Source organism: Amyelois transitella, chromosome 12, assembly GCF_032362555.1.
Source record: "Amyelois transitella isolate CPQ chromosome 12, ilAmyTran1.1, whole genome shotgun sequence".
In the NCBI taxonomy this organism is placed as follows: Eukaryota; Metazoa; Arthropoda; class Insecta; order Lepidoptera; family Pyralidae; genus Amyelois; species Amyelois transitella.
In genome coordinates, this window is record NC_083515.1 from 3,555,845 (window position 1) to 3,576,559 (window position 20,715).

General features: G+C 34.8%; 2 protein-coding genes and 1 long non-coding RNA gene across 5 annotated transcripts; 1 reads left to right on the forward strand and 2 right to left on the reverse strand.

The window, feature by feature from the left end:
* Window positions 1-193: 193 nt before the first annotated feature.
* LOC106141015 (uncharacterized) lies at window positions 194-2,337 on the reverse strand. The gene is made up of 3 exons (XR_009657077.1): window positions 2,204-2,337; window positions 1,216-1,323; window positions 194-351 (listed from the first exon to the last, which is right to left on the reverse strand). It is a non-coding gene; the product is annotated as an uncharacterized LOC106141015 (long non-coding RNA).
* Window positions 2,338-4,052: 1,715 nt separating this feature from the next.
* On the forward strand, window positions 4,053-9,172 carry LOC106142585 (apyrase). Its single transcript, XM_013344397.2, has 4 exons — window positions 4,053-4,874; window positions 5,237-5,446; window positions 7,182-7,415; window positions 7,749-9,172. Exons 1-4 carry the CDS (start codon window positions 4,335-4,337, stop codon window positions 7,950-7,952), a joined length of 1,188 nt encoding a protein of 395 aa, XP_013199851.1. The 5' UTR covers window positions 4,053-4,334; the 3' UTR covers window positions 7,953-9,172.
* Window positions 9,173-9,367: 195 nt separating this feature from the next.
* On the reverse strand, window positions 9,368-17,471 carry LOC106142586 (mitochondrial glycine transporter). Of its 3 annotated transcripts, none has more exons than XM_060946966.1 (7): window positions 17,178-17,471; window positions 17,020-17,094; window positions 13,685-13,818; window positions 12,629-12,892; window positions 12,172-12,347; window positions 11,427-11,596; window positions 9,368-9,779 (listed from the first exon to the last, which is right to left on the reverse strand). In XM_060946966.1, the coding sequence occupies exons 1-7, from the start codon at window positions 17,265-17,267 to the stop codon at window positions 9,660-9,662; spliced, it is 1,029 nt and encodes a 342-aa protein (XP_060802949.1). In that variant the 5' UTR covers window positions 17,268-17,471; the 3' UTR covers window positions 9,368-9,659. The 3 variants fall into 3 exon arrangements, with proteins under 3 accessions (XP_060802949.1, XP_013199852.1, XP_060802950.1); XM_013344398.2 differs by having other exon boundaries at window positions 12,629-12,895; XM_060946967.1 differs by lacking the exons at window positions 17,020-17,094; window positions 17,178-17,471 and adding an exon at window positions 14,500-15,017 and having other exon boundaries at window positions 12,629-12,895.
* Window positions 17,472-20,715: the final 3,244 nt, after the last annotated feature.

Below are 20,715 nucleotides of genomic sequence, written 5' to 3' on the forward strand. Positions count from 1 at the left end.
TTTAAATAGCGACAAGTTGCTAGCACATCGCCTATAAAACAATCTTTAATTGAATATAAATTGTGGATATATAACAGAATATATTTACAAATATACCATAATTTATGTTTATAACAAGTAACTTCACGAAAGCTACAAATGATCTTTTGAAAAATCTTCCACTAAGGTACAAATAAACCAAATCTAAGTTTCGTGTCAGAGATTAGGGTATAAGCGAAGTAATAACAGATGGCCACTGTTAGAATGCTGAAGACCAGTCTAACACACCATATGCAGTCCATTTCACAACAAAGAGGTCTTTGGCGTGCTGATGTTGATGGTTCAGGTGGTTCAATGACGACATAATGATGCCTGAAATTTTTTTTTAATTAGTTATAGCGCCAGGCTACTGTTGTGTATTGTTTTTATTTATTTTTTTACACCAACAGTGATTATAACTTCATTCACAAAAACAATGGCATCTTAGTTCTAATGAAAGCACCAATTAAAGGTCTACATACATAGATATGGTCACGTCTATATCCCTTGCGGGGTAGACTTCAGCTATTTGGCTTAATGATACAATTAAGATTCAAATAGTGACAGGTTGCTAGCCCATCGCCTAAAAAATAATCCCAAGTTTTTAAGCCTATAAAAGGTCTGCACAATATTTAGATTTAATTTAATTTTTCTTTCCAGGTTTTTTTTAAGTAGTACCTATCTATATTTACGTTCGTGATTTTCTTAAAAACTACTGGATTCGAACTAAAAGCGGTTATAATTATTGTAGATGGTGCCCCAATCATTTGCTATTTAGTGCCGGTTGCATCCTCCCCTCCAAGATGAGATAAAGGTCTTTCTGTGACCACGACTCTGCAGGCGGTAGGTCAGGTATTTTCCCAACCGACCTTCACTTACGACTAGACGACATCGATGACGGTTACATTATTGTGTGTATGTGAAGGTTTTTCATAACCAAATCCATTCAATTAGGTATTATAAATGTGAAAGTTTGTTTACATGCATAGCATATACATATAATCACGTCTGTATCCCTTACGGGGTAGACAGAGCCGACAGTGTTGACAATACTGACAGGCCACGTTCAGCTGTTTGGCTTAATGAAAGATTCAAGTAGAGATAATTTGTTTATGTGTTTGTTTCCGTCTTTCACGATCAAAACCACTAAACCGATCTTCATGAAAGCACACTTTTCATTAAAGAGACCAGACTTACTGGGTAATTTGATGTTTCTTTGGTTTACTAAGTTCATAGCCGATGTCTCGTTTTGTTTGCATTAACTTTATTTATGACTGAAGCAGCCAAGTGCCGTCAGCCATATATCTGTAATGAAATTTTTTTTCACACACCTTTAATACTTTCACAGACATTAACGCTTATGGAGTAGACACAGCCAACAGTCACAAGACCCGATCCGCGTTTATTTAGATGAGTTAGATTAGTTAGATGATCTAAGCTAACAATGGAATTAAGATTCTGATATAGTGACAGGTTGTTAGCCTAATGTCTAAAATTTAATCCAAATGTATAAATGAGCCTTTCCATTGATCGACTTTTGCAATCTTCGTGAATAAATAAATGCTGGTAGCGATTTTTTCTATCAAACCAAATGAAAACTTGCATATTTCTTTTCTGTTAAGACATGAAATTGTTACTTTACATGGTCTTCTTATCTCAGACATTTACTAATTATGCTATTTTATCAATTTTCATTAAAATCTTGTAGGTACAAAGAGGTAATCATAAGAACTAGCCATCGTCTAAAAGAAGAATCCCAAGTCTATACGCCTATCCCTTAGCCGTATTTTACGACCTCTATGGGAACGAGATGGAGTGGTCCTGTTCTTTTTTTTATTGGTGCCGGGCACCACAATGCACCAGTAAAAACCACAACTGGGAACCACACAGCAAGAACCTACCTAGGTAGGATAATATTCCCTATTTTATTCATAACTTGACAATGAACAAGAAATATACAAATAAAATCTTCCAACTTATTTCGTTTGAAGGTTTGTATATATTTTGTTTGTTGGCAACTTCTACTCTCTACACACTTTGTCTAGTTAATAAATGGGTATAAGGACACAAGGCTCGTTACCTCCAAAATAAATATAGGTACATTTCCATGATTTTGAGTTGAAAATTATAGATCAAGCAAGGCTAGTTAATTGAATAAATATAGAATTAGAAGTTAAATACTTACTTTTTTAAATAGTCATGGCTAGTATTATAAGTCATGTAATTTAGTTTAGCTAAGTACATTACCAAACAGAAGAACAATACTAATAAAACAGCGAAACCAACAAATTCCAAGTACCAAAGGACGTTTGTAAATATGCCATGCGCCATTTATATTTTTTGAAGTAACATATATCATTATTACGTTTTTCTAAGATAAAATAATGTCAAAAAAAAATAAAGTGACATGCGCGCTTAACTTGCCCTGAACATTCCCCGAACGTAGGCTCGTACAGTAGAAATGCCTACGACAAGATATAGGTACTGCACATAGGGGTACGGAAAAAATGAATGAATATCTGAATATCTTATCTTTGCCTGTTCCCAGTTGTACCCTCCGCACAATTCTTCGGGGCTTGGTATCCACCACGTATAAATTTTAAGAAATATGAAATCTGAAATGATAACTTCTTGTTGTAACTTCAGTACCTATACCACCACACCACATCGATCTACGTTGAAACTTTAGAGTTTATTTATGCTGTCTCTATATCCGCTTTTTCAATAAAAATAAAGGTGTAAGTTTTTAATATACAGGCTGTAATTTATACCACCAAAAATTGTAAGTAGGTAGATACTAGATACAATTACAAATAATAATTACCTACATACCTGCCTCAAGTTATTACCTTATTCAATTAAGTTTTTGCACAGGATGTCCGCATGCAAAGTAATCTCTTTTGAATTTCTACATTCAGTGAAAGCTGACGTGCAATATTTTTTATTTCGCATGTTCGCTGTGCTAACTGCCCGCTCTTTTTTGCAAAATTTGTCTCACTAACACGACTGAGTGATTTGAGCAAGCATCATAAATAAATCTCACAACTTACGACCTAATATTGGTGTATGTATTATCGTAACCTAATGAAAAATGTTGATCTGGTACCTAGTAAAGAAAAAGCAGAGTGTGTCTGAAATACTTCAATAATGATGTCCACCTGTTGTACATTTTACGTGCATTAAATTTAAATAAATTAGTGAAAATTTCAGCTTCCTAGCTATCACGATTTATAAAATACAGCCTGGTGTCAGACGGACAAACATACAGACAACGGAGGTAGATAATAAAGTCCCGTTTTTATTTTTAGTTACGGAATCTTAAAAACCACTGCTTCTCATCTTGTGTATATTGTGAAAGTCAATATCAGGGAGAGTTACATAGGTACTTATACTAGGGTTCAACCTTTATACCTAGTTAACTACCTAATTATAAGTAGCTAAGCTAAACCTATCTAAGCGAATGATGAAATTGAAATTCAGAGATAGGTATCTCTGAATTTTAATTTCATCATTCGCATCACTGAGAGTCACCCTCGAAGTGTTCTATGGAGTGTACACGCAGTGAACGAATGGGGGAAAATGGAAAAGTATAGCAAAACCTGCAACCTCGGTCTCAGTTGATCTGTCATTACGCTTATCCCTATTCTCAGGAATGTACGAATAAGGTGTTCTTCCATTTTTCAATCTGCACATAATTTAATCAGATGATTTCTCGATTGAATCGACAATGAAATCGAACAACCTTTCCCAAGGAACATGGGTCTTACAAAATTGTCAGCAGCTAATCAATCAAATCAACTTATTACCTATAAATATACTATAATTAAAGTATGAAGAAGAAGAAAGTATGCAAGAATCGTGGCAGTGGAAAGATGTAGTCTCTGTCTATCCCTCTGGGGAAAAGACGTGATTTTATGTATTTATAGCACAAAGTTTGGCAGTGTTCCAAAAAAAAAATTGTATGTGCCATTGTCAAACAAAATTGACAACATAAACCAAACAGCAGTCCACGTCACGTCAGTGTCAAACCAGACTGTCAGTGTCAGTTAGAAATTCAGAATTGCCGTGCAAAATATTCTTTTTACAATAATTATTAATTTAAGCCAATAATGAGCCACATTTCCAATGATTTATCATTAAGTTACACATAAGCCATGATAGAAATAATTCTTATGGTCAATCAGACGTGCATACTTCTTATAAAATAGTGTTAAACTTTGCCAGTAGTATAAATCTTTAATCAGTACTAGTCAGTGTATTAGCTTTTAGTACATACACACATAGTGAAAATAATGGAATAAGATTATATTATTATTATGTATGACGCTTACGAGTTTGAAGAAAGGAACATGAGAGGCACACTAAGGGATTGGAGGAAGGCGCTTCGTACGCCTGCCACTTACAGAGTCGGAAACGCTGTGAGGATCCAGCCCCAGTTTGTGTGTTTAATATCATTATTTGGTGCATTTTTATTAGTGTTATTTTATTATAACTGGTGGACTTCTAACCAAATTGTGGTGAGCCACAAATGGACAAGTTATTCGCGACATTACAATAGGACATATCCATTTACAAAACCAGTATACAATGGTGATTTAGTGACATATAGAATTGGCATAGTAGCAGATTTAGATACAAATTCCAAGAGTAGTACTAAACCTCATACATATGTTAGTTATTTGAAGAAAGGGTCCCTCATTTATGATTCAAAGAAGCAATATGTGAGTGTGAATTGGGACTCTCAACCTGCCATGCAGATTTCGTCAACATATTCCCATAAAGGACGAGGCATGGAACTATCAGAGCTGATCATCTATGATGGAAGACTGCTAACTTTTGATGATCGATCTGGTATGGTAAGTATAACTTATTTTATTTCATACACTTGTGATATTGTTAATACTTTAAAATATCAGTAGTAATTTCCTGACATTTATAATTCATATTGACTTTAATAGAAAATTTAATTTCAAGAATTTCAAAGTTTCAACCATAGAGCTTCATAGAAAAACAAAGAATAAAAGTTCATTTAATTCTTGTAATTTTTCACTTTTACTTTTTAATAACTCGGGTTAAATTACAGTTAAATTTCAATAATTACAGTTGATTAAACATAAAACAATCCGTGACTTACTTAAAAATCTGATTCTGCACAACATTTGAATAATGTTACCGTAACAAATTTGAGGAACTTTATTAACACATTTATATTTTTCAGGTTTTTGAAATCATCAACAACAAAGTAGTGCCATGGGTGATAATGACTGATGGCAATGGCCACGTCGAGAAGGGGTTCAAATCTGAATGGGCGACAGTCAAAGATGACATTCTATACGTTGGTTCTATGGGTAAAGAGTGGACAACGGCAGCTGGCGATTTTGAGAGCTACGATCCGATGTGGGTGAAAGCTATCAACATGAATGGGGAGGTAAAAGGGCTTGTTTTAAACTATAAAGGTTATATATACATACAAACATACATATAATCACGTCAATATTCCTCGGGGGTACAATAATGATAGAGTTGAAATTTTAAAAATGACAGGTTGCTAGCCCATCGCCTAAAAGAAGAATCCCAAGTTTATAAGACTATCCCTTAGTCGCCTTTTACGACATCCATGGGAACGAGATGGAGTGGTCTTATTCTTTTTTTTATTGGTGCCGGAAGCCACACAGCACAAGTTATACATATATAGGCATTATGTATACTTAACAGATTCCCTGTCCAGTAAATCACCTATGTACAAATAAATTCAAAAGTTAAACCTATTATTATATATTTTATGAACAGGAAATTGGTTAATACTGTAACTGTAACTGCAAATCCCAGTTTGAAATAACTATATAAAAACATCATCATTCTGGTGTTATCCCTGTTGTGTTGTATGATAGTATTGTGGGCATTTGTGGGCCCAGGCGATTCACAGACCATCTCGCTTTAGGTAGTGTATGGAATTGAAAAAGGCCCAGGTGCTTCCTAAGCCCACTGAACGAACTATGCAGTGCAAAGTTGCAGACCTGTTAGTTCGTAAGGCATCTAAAATTGGGTTTTAAAGAATATATTGTTTGAGATAGGAATAACAATTCATTCACCTAGTATGCAAACATGAAAAATGGCGGACCGACTTTATATATTTTTTGACAAAAAAATATTATTATAACATAAAGATAAGCCAGCAAGGAGTCTTATTATCTTAGAAAGTTATAAAAATATATTAAGTAATTATTGGTTTGATAAGGGCAAACCATGAATTATATGGAAATATAGATAAGTAATAAGATTATGTACGGCTTGATTTTCAACTAAATGCTCATTAGTGTGCATGTACAGAAATAATTTTTCCTTGAAAAAATTATATTACTATATATGCAATGGCAACGTTTCATTTTTATCTGATAACTTTAATCATTTTTAACACTGGGACTGATTTGGAATGATATAATGCATACTGACCTCATAGGTCGGTTACAGGACATTATTACAAAACTCAATTAACTGATATTAGTGGAATTGCATTTCCCAATCTTCTCTTCCTTGGCGTTAGTCCCGTCAAATACTCACCCCTCTGGAGAGGATTTTTTTAAAACTAACATCATCCTGTTAATTCCCGAGAAAGCTAATAAAGGAAAAAACAACTATTACGTTAAAACCTTTGCCATCTGGTTTCCGGCACTGTTCAATAGAAGCACTCCATATCTTTTCCATGGATGTCGTTAGAGGCGACAAGGGATAGGATTATAATGTTGAGATTCCTATTGTAGGCCTAGCTAGCCACCTGTCAATATCTGAATCTCAATTCTACCATAAAGCCTTACAGTTAAACATGGCCATTCAGTATTTTCAAGACTGTTGGCGCTGTCTATCTTGCAGGATATAGACATGACTATATGTATGAATTATATAAAACATCATGCCCATGTATTTCAGTTTCTTACAGATAATTCCAATATTTGAAATATCTAGAGATCGTGGCAAGTGGAAAGAAGTAGTCTCTGCCTACCCCTCCGGGAAAGAGGCGTTATTTTATATATGTATGTAATTCCAATATTCCATACAAATGTTGGGGACTTAATTCAGTGTATATTTCATTTCTGTCTGCGTACAAACCCAAAAAAGATGATGACAGAATAATTAATGACACAAATCATGTTCAACATTTACAGATTCAACATCTCAGCTGGATCAATCAGTTTAAGGCGATCAGGAGTTCCATAGGCATCCAGTGGCCAGGCTATATGATACACGAGTCGGGAGTGTGGTCTGCTATCACTCAGAAATGGCACTTCTTGCCTCGGAGGTGTAGCCACGATGCATACAACGAGACCTTGGATGAAGTTAGAGGGTGCAACTATTTGATAACAGCTGATAGTGAATTCAAAAATATACAGGCTTTTGAGGTTTGTTTGTTTGTTTGATTATTTTGGAAAGAAAACTATTTTTCAAATCTTTGCTTTCAATGTTCCCTTTAAAAAGAGGTTGAAGAAGAAATATTTAACTTTCATTTTATTTCTTTACAAAATTTATAAAAGTGATTGTTACTTTTTAAAATCATTGTTAGGTTCCCAACCAAAGTAATAAAGAACCAATGACATACCAGTTTTATTCAGTGTTCTTAAAACTATGTTTATGTTTGACATATTTTGCGATTATGCTCTTTTCGTATAGAGCTTCGTTTTAAGGTGGGAAACCCTGAGTGTGATTGTCTATAATTTTACGTTTTACCTTTACAGATCACAAAGCGCCAACCCAAGCACGGCTTCTCATCGTTCAAGTTCATCCCAGGAACGGATGACCAAGCCATCGTAGCTTTGAAGACCACAGAATTTGAAGGCAAGACTGCCACATATATTAGTGCATTTAAAACAGATGGAACAGTGCTTCTGCATGATACATTGGTGGAAAATTTAAAGTATGAAGGAATTGAGTTTTTATAGAGAAATGGAGTTTGTGAAAAGATTAATAATAGGTTAATTTACAGCGCGAAATCAAATTACAATCTGGATATACCACACTAATCGGCTAAGTTTCGTTATTTTTTTCTGAAAGAAAAACTGTATTTCAGTACCTCTTAGTTATTATATCATGAAGTCATATTGCTGGCTAGCCATTGGCACCTAATTTTCAACTAACAAAGTTTTAATAAAGTATTGTTTTTTATCCAGTTTAAATAACTTCCACTTTGATAAATTAGGCAGTAGTTGAAAAAAAAAAATGTGGAAGTGACTAGCGAAATTGATTATTTCTTTAAAAAATAAGTTAACTTAGCCGTTCTTTTTATACTGCTGAGTTTTTTTAAAAAAAGGAAATTTATGTTAAAGAATGACAAAAGCCTGTCCATATAAAATTAGAGTAAGTTAGGAAAAGAAAAATTATTAAAGAAATAAGGTTTTTTTCCTAAATTTCAAAGGGAACAAAGAGCGCTAATGAAATTCTTATGAACAACCATACTCTCTGGAGCAAAAGCTGGAATCAATATATACTGTGAAACTAAATTCTATGCATGTGAACGTCAAACATACCTTAAGTTGTTACTGTGGTGTTTTTAGCTACTTATATTCTATATTTTTATACATCAATTTATACATTGCCAATCTATTTGTTCTTACTTTTAAATAATACCCTGGACGCGAATTTATAAAAAGAAAAAATGTGAATGCTAACTGCATTCACATTTCAGTTTAGTTCAGTTTCTTAAGAGTACCCGAAATCAACAAGCTTGCATGAAGAGTTATGAATGTGGATGAAGAGAAAGAAGTATGCAGGGATCGTGGCAAGCGGAAAGCTGTAGTCTCTGCCTTCCCCTCTGGAAAAGACGCGTGATTTATGTATGTAAGTTTCTAAAATTCCTCGCACGTTGATATAAAAATAATTTCCAGGAATTGACTTAAGATTAAACTGATTAGCAAATACATGTTCAAATTTTTCTTGATATGTTTTTAAAAGTGCGATAAATTAAAAATTAAGTAACAAATAAATTAAAGTAACTTTGTGTTCATCTTAAATATGCTTTTGATCAACTATATTTTCGTATTATTGTACCTTTAATTCTATATTTTGTGATTCAATGGAAAAAAAGTAAACTAAAATGGTTTACACACAATACACTATTAATTTTATGTGTAAATATGTGAATATAAATATTTTTGTTACAATATGTTTTGTTTTTTTTTTATGAAACCTGTACTTTATAAAAAAAAAGCATCTCTTAATAAATTGACGTAGCAAATACGTATTTGGGTAAGAGGTATATTGCGAGAAATTATAAAGGGTCACCCCAGAGTAAAGAGTTTTATCAATTCTTTGCAATTTGTAACAACTATTAGGTACAATTGTAATGAAACTCGCTTGTAATATGGCTCACTCTTTATTTGGTACGGAAAATATCACATTTTACAACTATGTTTACACGTATAACATGATTTCCTATTGTAAAAACAAAAACCTATAACAAATACCCAGTAACTGTGGCATTAGTCTAAGAAAAATATTATTACATGGTTATAGTCATTGGTTACACAAGGAATAACAAAAAAATAACCTGAAAATATTACAAAAATTCTAGGAACATAGCACCCAACACTCGACTTACCAAAAAGCGAGTTTATGTATTATTCAAAAATCGAATTGTAATCGATTGTGTATCATTTCAAGCCTATTGATCGCGTTATCTCTTCGAATACAGTCCAGGCCATGGCAGCCATTAGAGTTCTACGCAGCATTCTTGGAACAGCCCCTTTGAAGTAGCCTCTGAAGCCGTAAGTCTGTAACAATAGAGAAAAAATATAAGAGGATTAATCTCATATTATTAGCTTTAGCCTACAGCCTTCCAATCTAATCCCCGTAGTATACGCACGACGCCGTTTTTATAGCACGAAACACTCGCTGTTTCGCTTTTTATTATGACGTGCAAACGGAACAGCTATAGTTTTTCGCGCAATTGAAACGGCGACGGCGACTCATGGGCAATCAGTCGCTTTATTTGCTGAAAGTTCAAAATTTTTTGCCGTGTTTTCACGAAAGTTCTGAGGGTTATACTCAATCGATAACACTAGTCGAACAAGTTTACGCAAATTTGTTTTCGTCCAATCAGCGCCAACTAGTAGATAGCACTAATACAATTCCATACAAGCCCGTTGGTTTTCAGTCGCTCGGTGACCACGGATCATTGTAACATCATTCCAAACGTCTGAGGTAAAATAAAGGAACGTAGGTAGGTTTAATGCCTGTATTATTTATAAATAATATAATGCAACGCGATAGTTTAAAATCAGTTATTACTAGACTTGTTTAGCACTAACCCCATTGTTGACCTACCTTTAAAATATTGACATAAAATGTACTTACGTACGTACATACAAAAGACATATTTAAAGTGTGGAAACAATCACTTTGACCCCTGATAACGGCGAGGATGAAATACCAATATTTTACTTGCCACAGTAACAGCTCGTGACTGATAACTGTGATAGCTAAGTACGTAAGTAGTTCAACAGTCAGTCTTTATTTCGCAAGATATAACGTCGAACCAACTACACAAATAAGTAAGTTTTATACTTTTGTCAACTTTACTTACTGATAGCTACTAATTATAAGGTCCGCCCGCGGTTTCTTTCGAGTTAAGATTTGACACATATGTAAGGTTTTCTGATGCATCCATACTAATTTCATAAATTGGAAAGTCTTGTCTATCTTTTAGATTTTCATGGCTAAGCTGCTGCAATGATTTTGATGATTTTTTTTTTATATCCTTAATCTCTACTCTTTATTGATTTTTGATCAAGTAATTTGACTATTATTTGTACACTGTAATCACAACAGTCTAAATAAAGATGAAGATTAAACATTCACCAGTATATCTTACTGATTTAGTGTAAATATACTTAGCGCTATCTCTATATGGAATAAATTTTTAAACGCGTTGATTTGCTATGTTAGGTTCCAATGCAAGATTGCGGAGGTCAGACGGGAGTCGTTTTGTGTAAAAACTTGACTTACTCATTTATTTTCCAGAGTTGAGGAGAACCGCTAAGAGTAATGATTCGTAATTCATTTATTTTCTCATGTATGTAGATAATGCATAGTACCGTAAAATACAGTTAGCTCGCTATATGTGTATTCATAAAACAGAAAATAGTGAGTACAAACATTACATACTTATAATCACGTCTTTATCGCTTACCAGGTGGACTGAAGGCCACTTTCAGCTGTAAGACATAATGATAGATTAAGATTTTGCTTAACAGGTTGTTAGCCCATCGCCAAAAAAGTAATCCAAGTTTTCAACATTTCCCTTGATTCTCTTTTGCAATCCGCTCGGGAAAAGACGCAACTGGCACACTCTATGTTATTTTTTTCTCTATCAGACCAGCATGGAACCTTGCACGAGGCTTAATATATTAATTTCCTACCTGTTGAACATAGAGGGCAGCACTGAACGCGTTGGGAAACTTGTCCGGGTACAGTTGCATCTTAGTTTTGAGCACGTCGGCCGGATTCGTTGCCAAAGAAGCTGCTATACCGGCCATGATGCCACAGCTGAAATGTATGACACTGGCTGCGCTGGGGGATTGCATCCATTCTGAAAAAAAATAAAATAAAATAAATATACAATTTATCTGCATATATCCTCCTTCCGACGTCCTGGTAAAGGGTGAGGTCAAGAGTACCCGAAATCGCCGAGCTTGCATGAAAAGAGTTTTGAATGTAGATGAAGCGAAGGAAGTATGCAGAAATTGTGGCAAGTGGAAAGATGTAGTCTCTGCCAACCCCTCCGGGAAAGAGGCGTGATTTTATGTTTGTGTGTATGTATCTGCATATTTTGAAATAATGGTTTAGTCTGAGGATTATAGTTTTCTATTACATATTCTAATTAAACACTACTGATTGACTGACTAGAAACCTTTAAAAGTATATTAATTTATTATTGTTTGCCAGTTATCAAATTATTCTAGAAACTTAAACTTACTTCAAGAATTTTCGTAGCAGCCATTTCTTTTTATTATCTGTTTATTAAAGAACAATTTTGAACAAATGACATTATATTTTACTACCCCTTGTTTATAACTGATAGGAGATAAAATTACAAATCTTTATCGTTCTAAGATATGTAAGTAATTACTATAAGTTATGTCTGTACAGTGTTAAGATTTTTACCTTTAGGAACAGATTGCTTCGCCTGTGTATAGAACATGAGGTAGAGTCCCGAAAATGGTGCATCCCTCGCCAGAGTCGGCCCCAGGCCGCATGACAGACCTCTGAGACCCTCCGCCTTGTAAATAGCTTTCAGTGCACCACCCAAACTGTTGTATTTGTACACACCCGATTCGTATCTGTTGACAAATTTAAAAAAAAGTTTTAGTTTTGGGAAACTGTGACTTCTATATCTAACAACAAAAAAACGAAAAACAAAAAAAGCAGCGAAAAACTATCGCTTTCGCAGTTATAGAAACGCTAGCTGAAGACTACGTTACTTACTGGTCTTCACCTAACGTTTCTATAACTGCATACGCTATCTTTCTCACGTCCATTTTCATGCAAATTTCAATAACGTAAGGTAGATGCAGCCAGCAGACTTCCACACAAAAATTTCCCAAAAACAATCAATATTTACCTCGTTTTTATCACAGTAATTGGAATCAAGGCGACGCCGCTCATGGTCCTCGCGACGACGCCCAGCATCACGGCTTCCAATGGCCCCAGATCCTGGTTCCTGGTCTTGCCGAGCTTCGCCTTCAGCCAGTGGAGCGACGAGAAGTAAAGGCCGACGCCGGGAACGCAGCGGGCTATGGAGGGCACCATGCCGCGCCATAGCCCAGCGATTTGCTCCTGGCGTACTATGTTCGCGAAGATTGTTATCATGCCGGGTTGGACTCGGCTGCTGAACAAATTATTTCAATTTTATTGTCATTATTTTTATTTTTGCCGTGTCGGGAACCGACACCAATAAAAAATGAAAAATAGGACCAGTCCATCTCGTTCCCATGGATGTCGTAAAGGGCGACTAAGGGATAGGCCTATAAACTTAGGATTCTTCTTTTAGGCGATGGGCTAGCAACCTGTCACTATTTGAATCTCAATTCCATCATAAAGCCAAACAGCTGAACGTAGCCTATCAGTCTTTTCAAGACTGTTGGCACTGTCTACCCCGCAAGGGATATAGACGTGATTATATGTATGTATGTATTTTTATATTTAAATGATATTGATTGTCGGCGCTCAGTATCCACTCCTAGAATGATCATAAACGGACACTTCCTAAAAATTACAATTAATGGGGAATAACTGAGAATGCATTTGAGAGTGTAGCCTCGAAAGGAAGGTTAGGGAGACCAGCAGAGTGCCGAGAGTAAGTAATTTTAATAAGTACCTTCAATACGGACACCTATTTCAGATTCTAATTTACTCATATTATTGAGCGAAATTTCTGATTGTCTGTCTGATATTAGGTACTCTATTGCATGAATTTACATCAATATTTGTGACAATGCAACCTCCGGCATTGAATACAACAACGAATATTAATTTAAATTCAAACGCTATATTTTTTAAAAATATTTTTTTCCATGAAGCTTTGCTTTTCTTTCGTGAGCCAATTCTATGAAGATACGGCTTAACCCTTCAAGCGGACTGAATTATTGCTCTGGTGTGGTCTAGGGTACCTACTTACTTGACAGTCGCCGCAACAACATGGTGACTGGGGTTCTGCAGCCTCGTCTTCACTAAGTCCAAAGGTTGGAAGAGGATGGTGCTGAAAGTTCCGGAGAAGGAACCGGCTAGGAAGGCCTTGAGGACCGGGTGATACTGTGAACAAAATATAACAAATCTTATAAGACATCAGTGTGTATGTAAATCTGCTGAGAACTTAAGCTGCGATCCCTTAACCACATCCTAAATATTACCTACCTACCTAGTAGTGTGTAAAGTGCATTTTGCAGATATTTATAAAACATAGATCAATTTTATCCTGTTTTTAGGATTGAATTTACTTTGTACAGTCAACAGCATATCAAGCTACTCTATATGTCAATCATGTAAGTATGTAAATATTAGGTATAAAAGGTATTATCTTTGTAAAGACACACTTTGACCTTATAAGTATTTGTGACACGAGTCAACGATATGATAATGATATGGAGCGTGTGCTGTAACTTTGTATGGCAATTTATAATTCAATAGCACAATAGATATCATATTTTATTCTATATAAATAATGATTACGATTAATTATAGTAATATTAAAAAAGCGCATAATACAAAACTTATTTCCTAAAAGAGCGTTCGATTATTTTCGACCTCGTCTATTTGTTAAGAGAAAGAGTTAACCATTGATAGAACCTGCCCTTAAACTACTCTAACCCGTGGCTCGTCCCAATTCGTGACTCAGGAACTAACTTCACAGACCTGAGTCATGTCTTGGGACGTGTCATGCTTTAATTTTTTACCACCACAATGTTTATTCTAATCGTAATAAGTTTTACTTACATTTGTCACAATATCCATAATGTACAGTCAAGTCTTGAGACCGAGTACTTATATTGATTGTCAGGTGATGTCTTTTGGGTAGACTCCGAACTTGTAATATTCGAAATGGTAAAGCCAATGGCAAAACAGACGTTTCTTTTGAAGTAATTTCAATAATTTTAGGTACAAGCCTAGTTCGTATCGGAGTAGTCCGAATAGTAAATGGGGTTGACACGGAACATCAAAGAAATGGTCATTTTCTGGAACAAACCGTCCGGATAATACATGTATGCTGTCACCAGGGCGGGTCGTAGCGAAAACTTGAGCCTTTGGTGGCGAAACAGTTTCTTTTGCTGAATAAAGAGTTCTTTCGAATAAACCACAAATTTGTTTAATTGGGAGACAGGAAATCACTGTACTTAACGAATTTAGCCATCAGGAAATTCTATGAAAAACAAAATAATGGAACACTTGTATTGCAAGAGGGATTCAAAAGACCGTGTGCACTCGACGCGAATAAAATACGAACTAAAACGAAGTTGGCAGATGCGGTAGTTATATGTAATTTATAGCGGTTGTTATCAAAAGCAGACGGACCGTGGGTGATCTCAGGGGTCAAGATGGTCGCCCAGGGTGATAACACTATATCCGTGCTTGCTAACCAGGGGGTAATGAGACGAGTGACCATCAAGCTAACTATATACTGATTGTGGAAGCAATTCTAGACAGTAACCTAATATGATAAAGTCTAAAATTGCATGGCAAACTGTGTTATCATATTTGTATGATATATTGTACTGTATACTTCAAATACATAAGTTGATAAAATCAATGTTTAAACAATATCAAGTCAAGCCTATAGAGTTAGAAAAACAAATGCTATTTGCGTAAGGAGTGTGTAAATGCAGTACGTAAGATTCTGTCATAATAAAAAAACAATTTAGGTAAAAACATTATAAAAAATACTAAGATAAACATTTTTATTTATTTCAAGATACTGAACATATTATATAAGTGAATAGGCATTATTTGAGCTTCAGTGTACTTACAACCTTTTAATTTTGACATAAATAAATAAAAATCTTGTTTACCATCAAACTGGCAGATTGAGGTAAAAGGCACTCAAACTTCCAGTAAAAAGTTTGCTGGCATTATCTAATTTTATTAGCACATGTTTCTCAAGTGCATTTGATAAATTAGGCTTCACAATTCATTCCCGCTTTACATAGATATGAGATATCCTAAGAAAATATTTTTCATCATTTTATTTTATCACTAGTAGGCATAAATTGATCGTTATATTTAAATATAAGATTTGTATTCTATTTATTTAGTCTTTTTGCACCAAAAATAATGTCCAACAGATGGCCTTAATACTATATAAGGTGTTTTCTGTATTGTTTGGACAAACCTTAGCACTTCTGGAGTACTTAAATGAAATTTAAACAAAGAATGGAACCATCAGAAGGATCAAAGATTATATTTATACCAGTTATAAGCTCAGGCTTATAACTGGTATTATGCAATATTATTGCAGACAATGGAACCTAATAATTACTATTAAAAACTAATATAGGTACTGAAATTTTGATAATCAAAATACACACATACATATGAACTTACTGTACTATAGACGTTTCCACCACAGTCACTTGGGGGTATTGATATCAAATATTTTATCTCTTGGGCCAAATGTGGGATAAACAAATTTAAATGTTGCTATGAGTAAAATGGTGACTTTCCACTGATTACACTAGCATGAATCAAAACATAAAGTCTCTCAATCAAATCTTTGCATGATACCAATTGCACCCTCTACTGCTGCCTTTAATCAATGTTTGTAGCCGATCAACCAGTAACCAGATATGGTCATGGAATTTTCTCGCTTGATAACCAGTAACAAGAATGGAATTTGGTTGTCTTTCTTGGAATAATGTTTTATAACCAGCTACAAATACTCTGCTTTGGCCAGCCATCCATTCCCAGCCATGGTCATGATGGCCAAATAGCCTTTTCTATTTGGCTTGTGAATTAAGGCCATGCAAGTGTAACAAACAGTAGAGATTTACTTTATCATTTAAAATCTGGATTTTTTGAATTGAATTTCTCATTCAAAACTTATCAATCCTTCAAATGTTATATTTAAACCCATATCACGGGATATTATGATAATTTGTAAGCATCATTCTATTCATTGTAGGACCAGGTCAATTAGTTAAGATAACAAATATTTCAAATCTTATTACTGAATTTTTGGCAATGGTAAAATATACTATACCTGAAGGACAGACTCCATTTTTAAAAAAATACTTGTAAAAATGTAGGTAAATTACAAAACCAAGAACTGAAAGCTCCTTACAGTAGCACGATTCAAATAGTTATGACAAGTAAATGGAGTTGGAACAAAAATAATGATGCCACATAAGCAAGAATTGCAATAGCTGTGTGAATAATATTGTTATTGGGTTGGAAACAGTTCTAGGGTCATCAAGAGGACAAGCTAATCAGTAAGACAAACAAGCCCGCAGGGGGGCCACTTACGTCTTTATCAGCTGACTTCTTGAGGTCAAGGGGCACTGCCGTATCGATTGCCCACCCATCTGCAAACACCGAAAGCTGAAATAAAAGGCGTTTAGTGTAAGGAAGACATCACACTATTAAAGACGATATTCCTACCTACCCACATTAGTAATACTCACATCGTTATTAACAGAACTTTTCTGGTTAACAGATGATTTTCCCTCAACTTTTATTTCATGCGATGTTATCTCACTTATTTGTTTTGACATAGTTTTTGCTATTTACTTTTTTACTAACAATAATAACGCACATTTTACTTCACCGTCATTTAACAGGAAATCATAATATTTATCAAACGTTTATATTTATTTTATGATTGAAAATAAATGTCTTATCCGTGATATTATTGAAAAATATTCGTGAAAATCAAGGTTATTCATTTCCCCTTGAAAACTTATGATTTTTGTGGATTTGATTGAAAGGTTAGTTTTCATGCACAAGTGGAAAACTCATAAATAAAGTGCATTCAACCAATTATATTTAAGAATTTTTACCTTCACAAGGTAAATCAACCAATGATAAAAAAGATCTTAACTTTTGTCGAACACCGAGGAAGGAAAACTAGACCTAATTTAATGTCATTTTGACATCTGTTTGCATTGCGTTCCAATTTCAAGAATAGGTTAAAAATAATGCGTTCATAATTGTTTTTCACCCTGGTTCGCTTTTCATTATGACGTGAAACAGGACGACGGGACAGGAACGCTTATCGCTCGATAAAAACGTTGTCATGCGTGCCATACTAGCCCCACAGGATAATTTAGCCGGCCATATCTAAGTACGTAGGTACTGGTTGATTTCGGAAATCACTGGGGAACTAAGCGTTTGATGTAAGGCTACAATCTAAAATATGTTCGTAATAGTAACTTGGTAGTTAAGTACCTATTTATATAATAGAATACATTAGGTAGTTACTATCTATATTAATTTAACTCAGTTGGACTTTTGTACACATAATATCAAAAAAATCAAAAGCTTGATGATATGGACGTAATGAATAGGAAAACTGTTTAGTGATAAGGTGAGAATACTAACAAACTGAAGAGTAGCCCACAGTTTGACCACGATCTTTATTTGGTTATGTCAGGTTTTTATGCAAAGATTTGCAGGGGAACTAACTATATTTAATCATGCATCGTCTCATTCAAAACTAATTAACTACTCGGCAGAAACACTGGTAACTATATACTTACTTACATGGCCGCGTTAGGTTTAAAATCTATACCTCTTTGTGGATTCCGCTCTTTTATTTAGGTAGGTTCCCTGAAGAAGCTAGCAAGTCTCATTATAAAAATATAATTACGATCTTAATTAATTTTATTAACAAACGACGAGGACGCTCGTGGCTAAAATAAAATTTTAATGAGGTTATCACAATTTGGCTATCCCCTCCAATTAGGTAATATATTATCATCTTTGGTCTCGATAATAATAATGTGCTGGATAGTGAGCTCTTAACTATAATGTCTCAATGTGAATAATCAAACCCAAAGCCGTGCCCTTAATAAAAAAAAGAGAATCGATTTCACAATAGCAATATTAAAGTAGGTAGGTAACCATCTAGTATGTGGTACCTACGTAGGTACTACAACATACATTAAAGATGAACACGCCTCTGTCACGTGATACTCTCCTATCAGTGGCACCGACACGTCCTCGCTGCGTGGAGTAGAAATACTTTTAGCAGTAAACTATATTTGACAGTGTATATCACTCCATCTCTTTCCCAAGGATGTCGTTAAAGGCTACAAAGGAATAGGCTAATAAAATTAAGATTCTTCTTTTAAGCGATAGGTTATGAACCTGATACTATTCGAATCTTAATTCCATCTTTATGAGACTGGACACTGTCTACCCCGTAAGGGATAAAGGCGTGATTATATGATAGGTATACATGAATGAGAATGTAGGTATACTTTCTCATTAGACACTCCTCTCCTACTCATTATTTCCGTCTAGCTATGCATCTGTTTCGTGGTAATGCCAAAATATTAAATTATTAAATAAGCTACTACCTAATATAATAGTTAATATAATACTACTATGTGTGTACAGAAAGAATTTGAAGAAAAAGAAAAGTGGGCGTTGTTCGTAGGGGAAGCAAGAGAGATCTGTAAGAATCTTAGCAGGATGAAGTTCATTATCCCTACCTCTCCCCACAGAAAACGGTCTGATTTTCATCGAAAAAAAGTATAACATAACATAAAATCACGGCTCTTTCCCGGAGGGGTAGGCAGAGACTACATCTTTCCACTTGCTACGATCTCTGCATACTTCCTTCGCTTTATCCACATTCATAACTCTCTTCAAATGAAAAAAAGTATCGTGTTCTCAAAGCTGCCAAAATGCATAGAATCCCTGTTCAGAAGTTCTGATTCGGGTGAAAAATGACTGGAGTATATGGACGCTTTGGCAAACTAAAGGAGGTAAAAATAAAGGGCCTTTCGTCTTACAGTATATAATAATAATAATAAAAAGCCTTTTATTAAATAAATAAATTTCTCATTTCATGCTACATTATTTGTTTAGTTTCATGCAATTCATTGATTCTTATTCATTTCGCATTCAAATTATAAAAGTATGTTAATTAAGTATTTTCAATTTATGGATTTATATTAATTTCATTATCAGTTTGTTATTTATTTATTTTTATTATTTTTTTTTTTTTTTTTTAATGAGAACCCCTCTCTAGGGTAAAGGCCTCCTCCATTTGTAACCAGTTCTTTCTGTCTTTTGCCTTGTTGTACCAGTTTTCTCCTGCTTTTCCTTTTATGTCATCGACCCATCTTTGTTGTGGTTTTCCCCTTCTTCTCTTTCCTACAGGTCCCTTCCACACTACGACTCGTTTCGTCCACCTTCCGTCTGTAGTTCTGGCCAAATGTCCTGCCCATTTCCATTTTAATTTCATGGAGTGGTGTAGGAAGTCTATCAGTTTCGTTTTCCGTCTAATTAAGCTGTTCCTAATTTTTTGTTTTCTTCGTATTTTTAAAATTGATCTTTCCATGGCCGATTGACATATTCTTATTTTTTCTTTTACCTTTTTCGTGTATGTCCAAGTTTGTGCGCCATAGGTGAGACAGGGAAGAATTACGCCATCTATTACTTTCTTTTTCAGAGCAAGCGGCAGGTCCCCTTTTAATATTTCCTTATGGCTCCAGAATTTTTGCCAAGATGCGTTTATTCTTCTGGATATCTCTCCCATATTGCTGTTGGCGTGAAATGAAACTTGTTTTCCAAGGTAGATGTACGTATCCACATATTCTAGATTCACGTTACCGAGTTTTATAGGTGACATTGCGGAGTTGGTCATAACTTTGGTTTTTTGCAAGTTCATTTCTAGTCCCACTCGTGAGCTTTGTTGGTGAAGAGTCTGTATCATTTTCTCTAGTTGGTGGCTTGATTCTGAGAACAGTACTATGTCGTCAGCAAAACGTAAGTGCGTTAAGTTGTTGTTCTGTATTTTTAAACCAAGGCCTCTCCAATCTAGTTTTTTAAATATTGTATCCAACACAGCAATAAAAAGCTTCGGAGAGAGAGGGTCGCCTTGTTTTATTCCTCTATTTATTTTTATTTCTGGGCCACACGTCTCTAAGCTAACTCTACTTGTACTATTCTCGTAGACGAAGCGTATTATATTACAATATCGTTCGTCTATTT

Coding starts and splice junctions, on each gene's coding strand:
- LOC106142585 (XM_013344397.2), top strand. CDS start 4,335: ATGTATGACGCTTACGAGTTTGAAGAAAGGAACATGAGAGGCACACTA. Junction 4,875..5,236: donor TTGATGATCGATCTGGTATG/GTAAGTATAACT, acceptor TATATTTTTCAG/GTTTTTGAAATCATCAACAA. Junction 7,416..7,748: donor AAAATATACAGGCTTTTGAG/GTTTGTTTGTTT, acceptor TTACCTTTACAG/ATCACAAAGCGCCAACCCAA.
- LOC106142586 (XM_013344398.2), bottom strand. CDS start 17,267: ATGTCAAAACAAATAAGTGAGATAACATCGCATGAAATAAAAGTTGAG. Junction 13,819..17,019: donor AGAAGTCAGCTGATAAAGAC/GTAAGTGGCCCC, acceptor TTTTGTTCACAG/TATCACCCGGTCCTCAAGGC. Junction 9,780..11,426: donor CTGCCCTCTATGTTCAACAG/GTAGGAAATTAA, acceptor CTATTGTTACAG/ACTTACGGCTTCAGAGGCTA.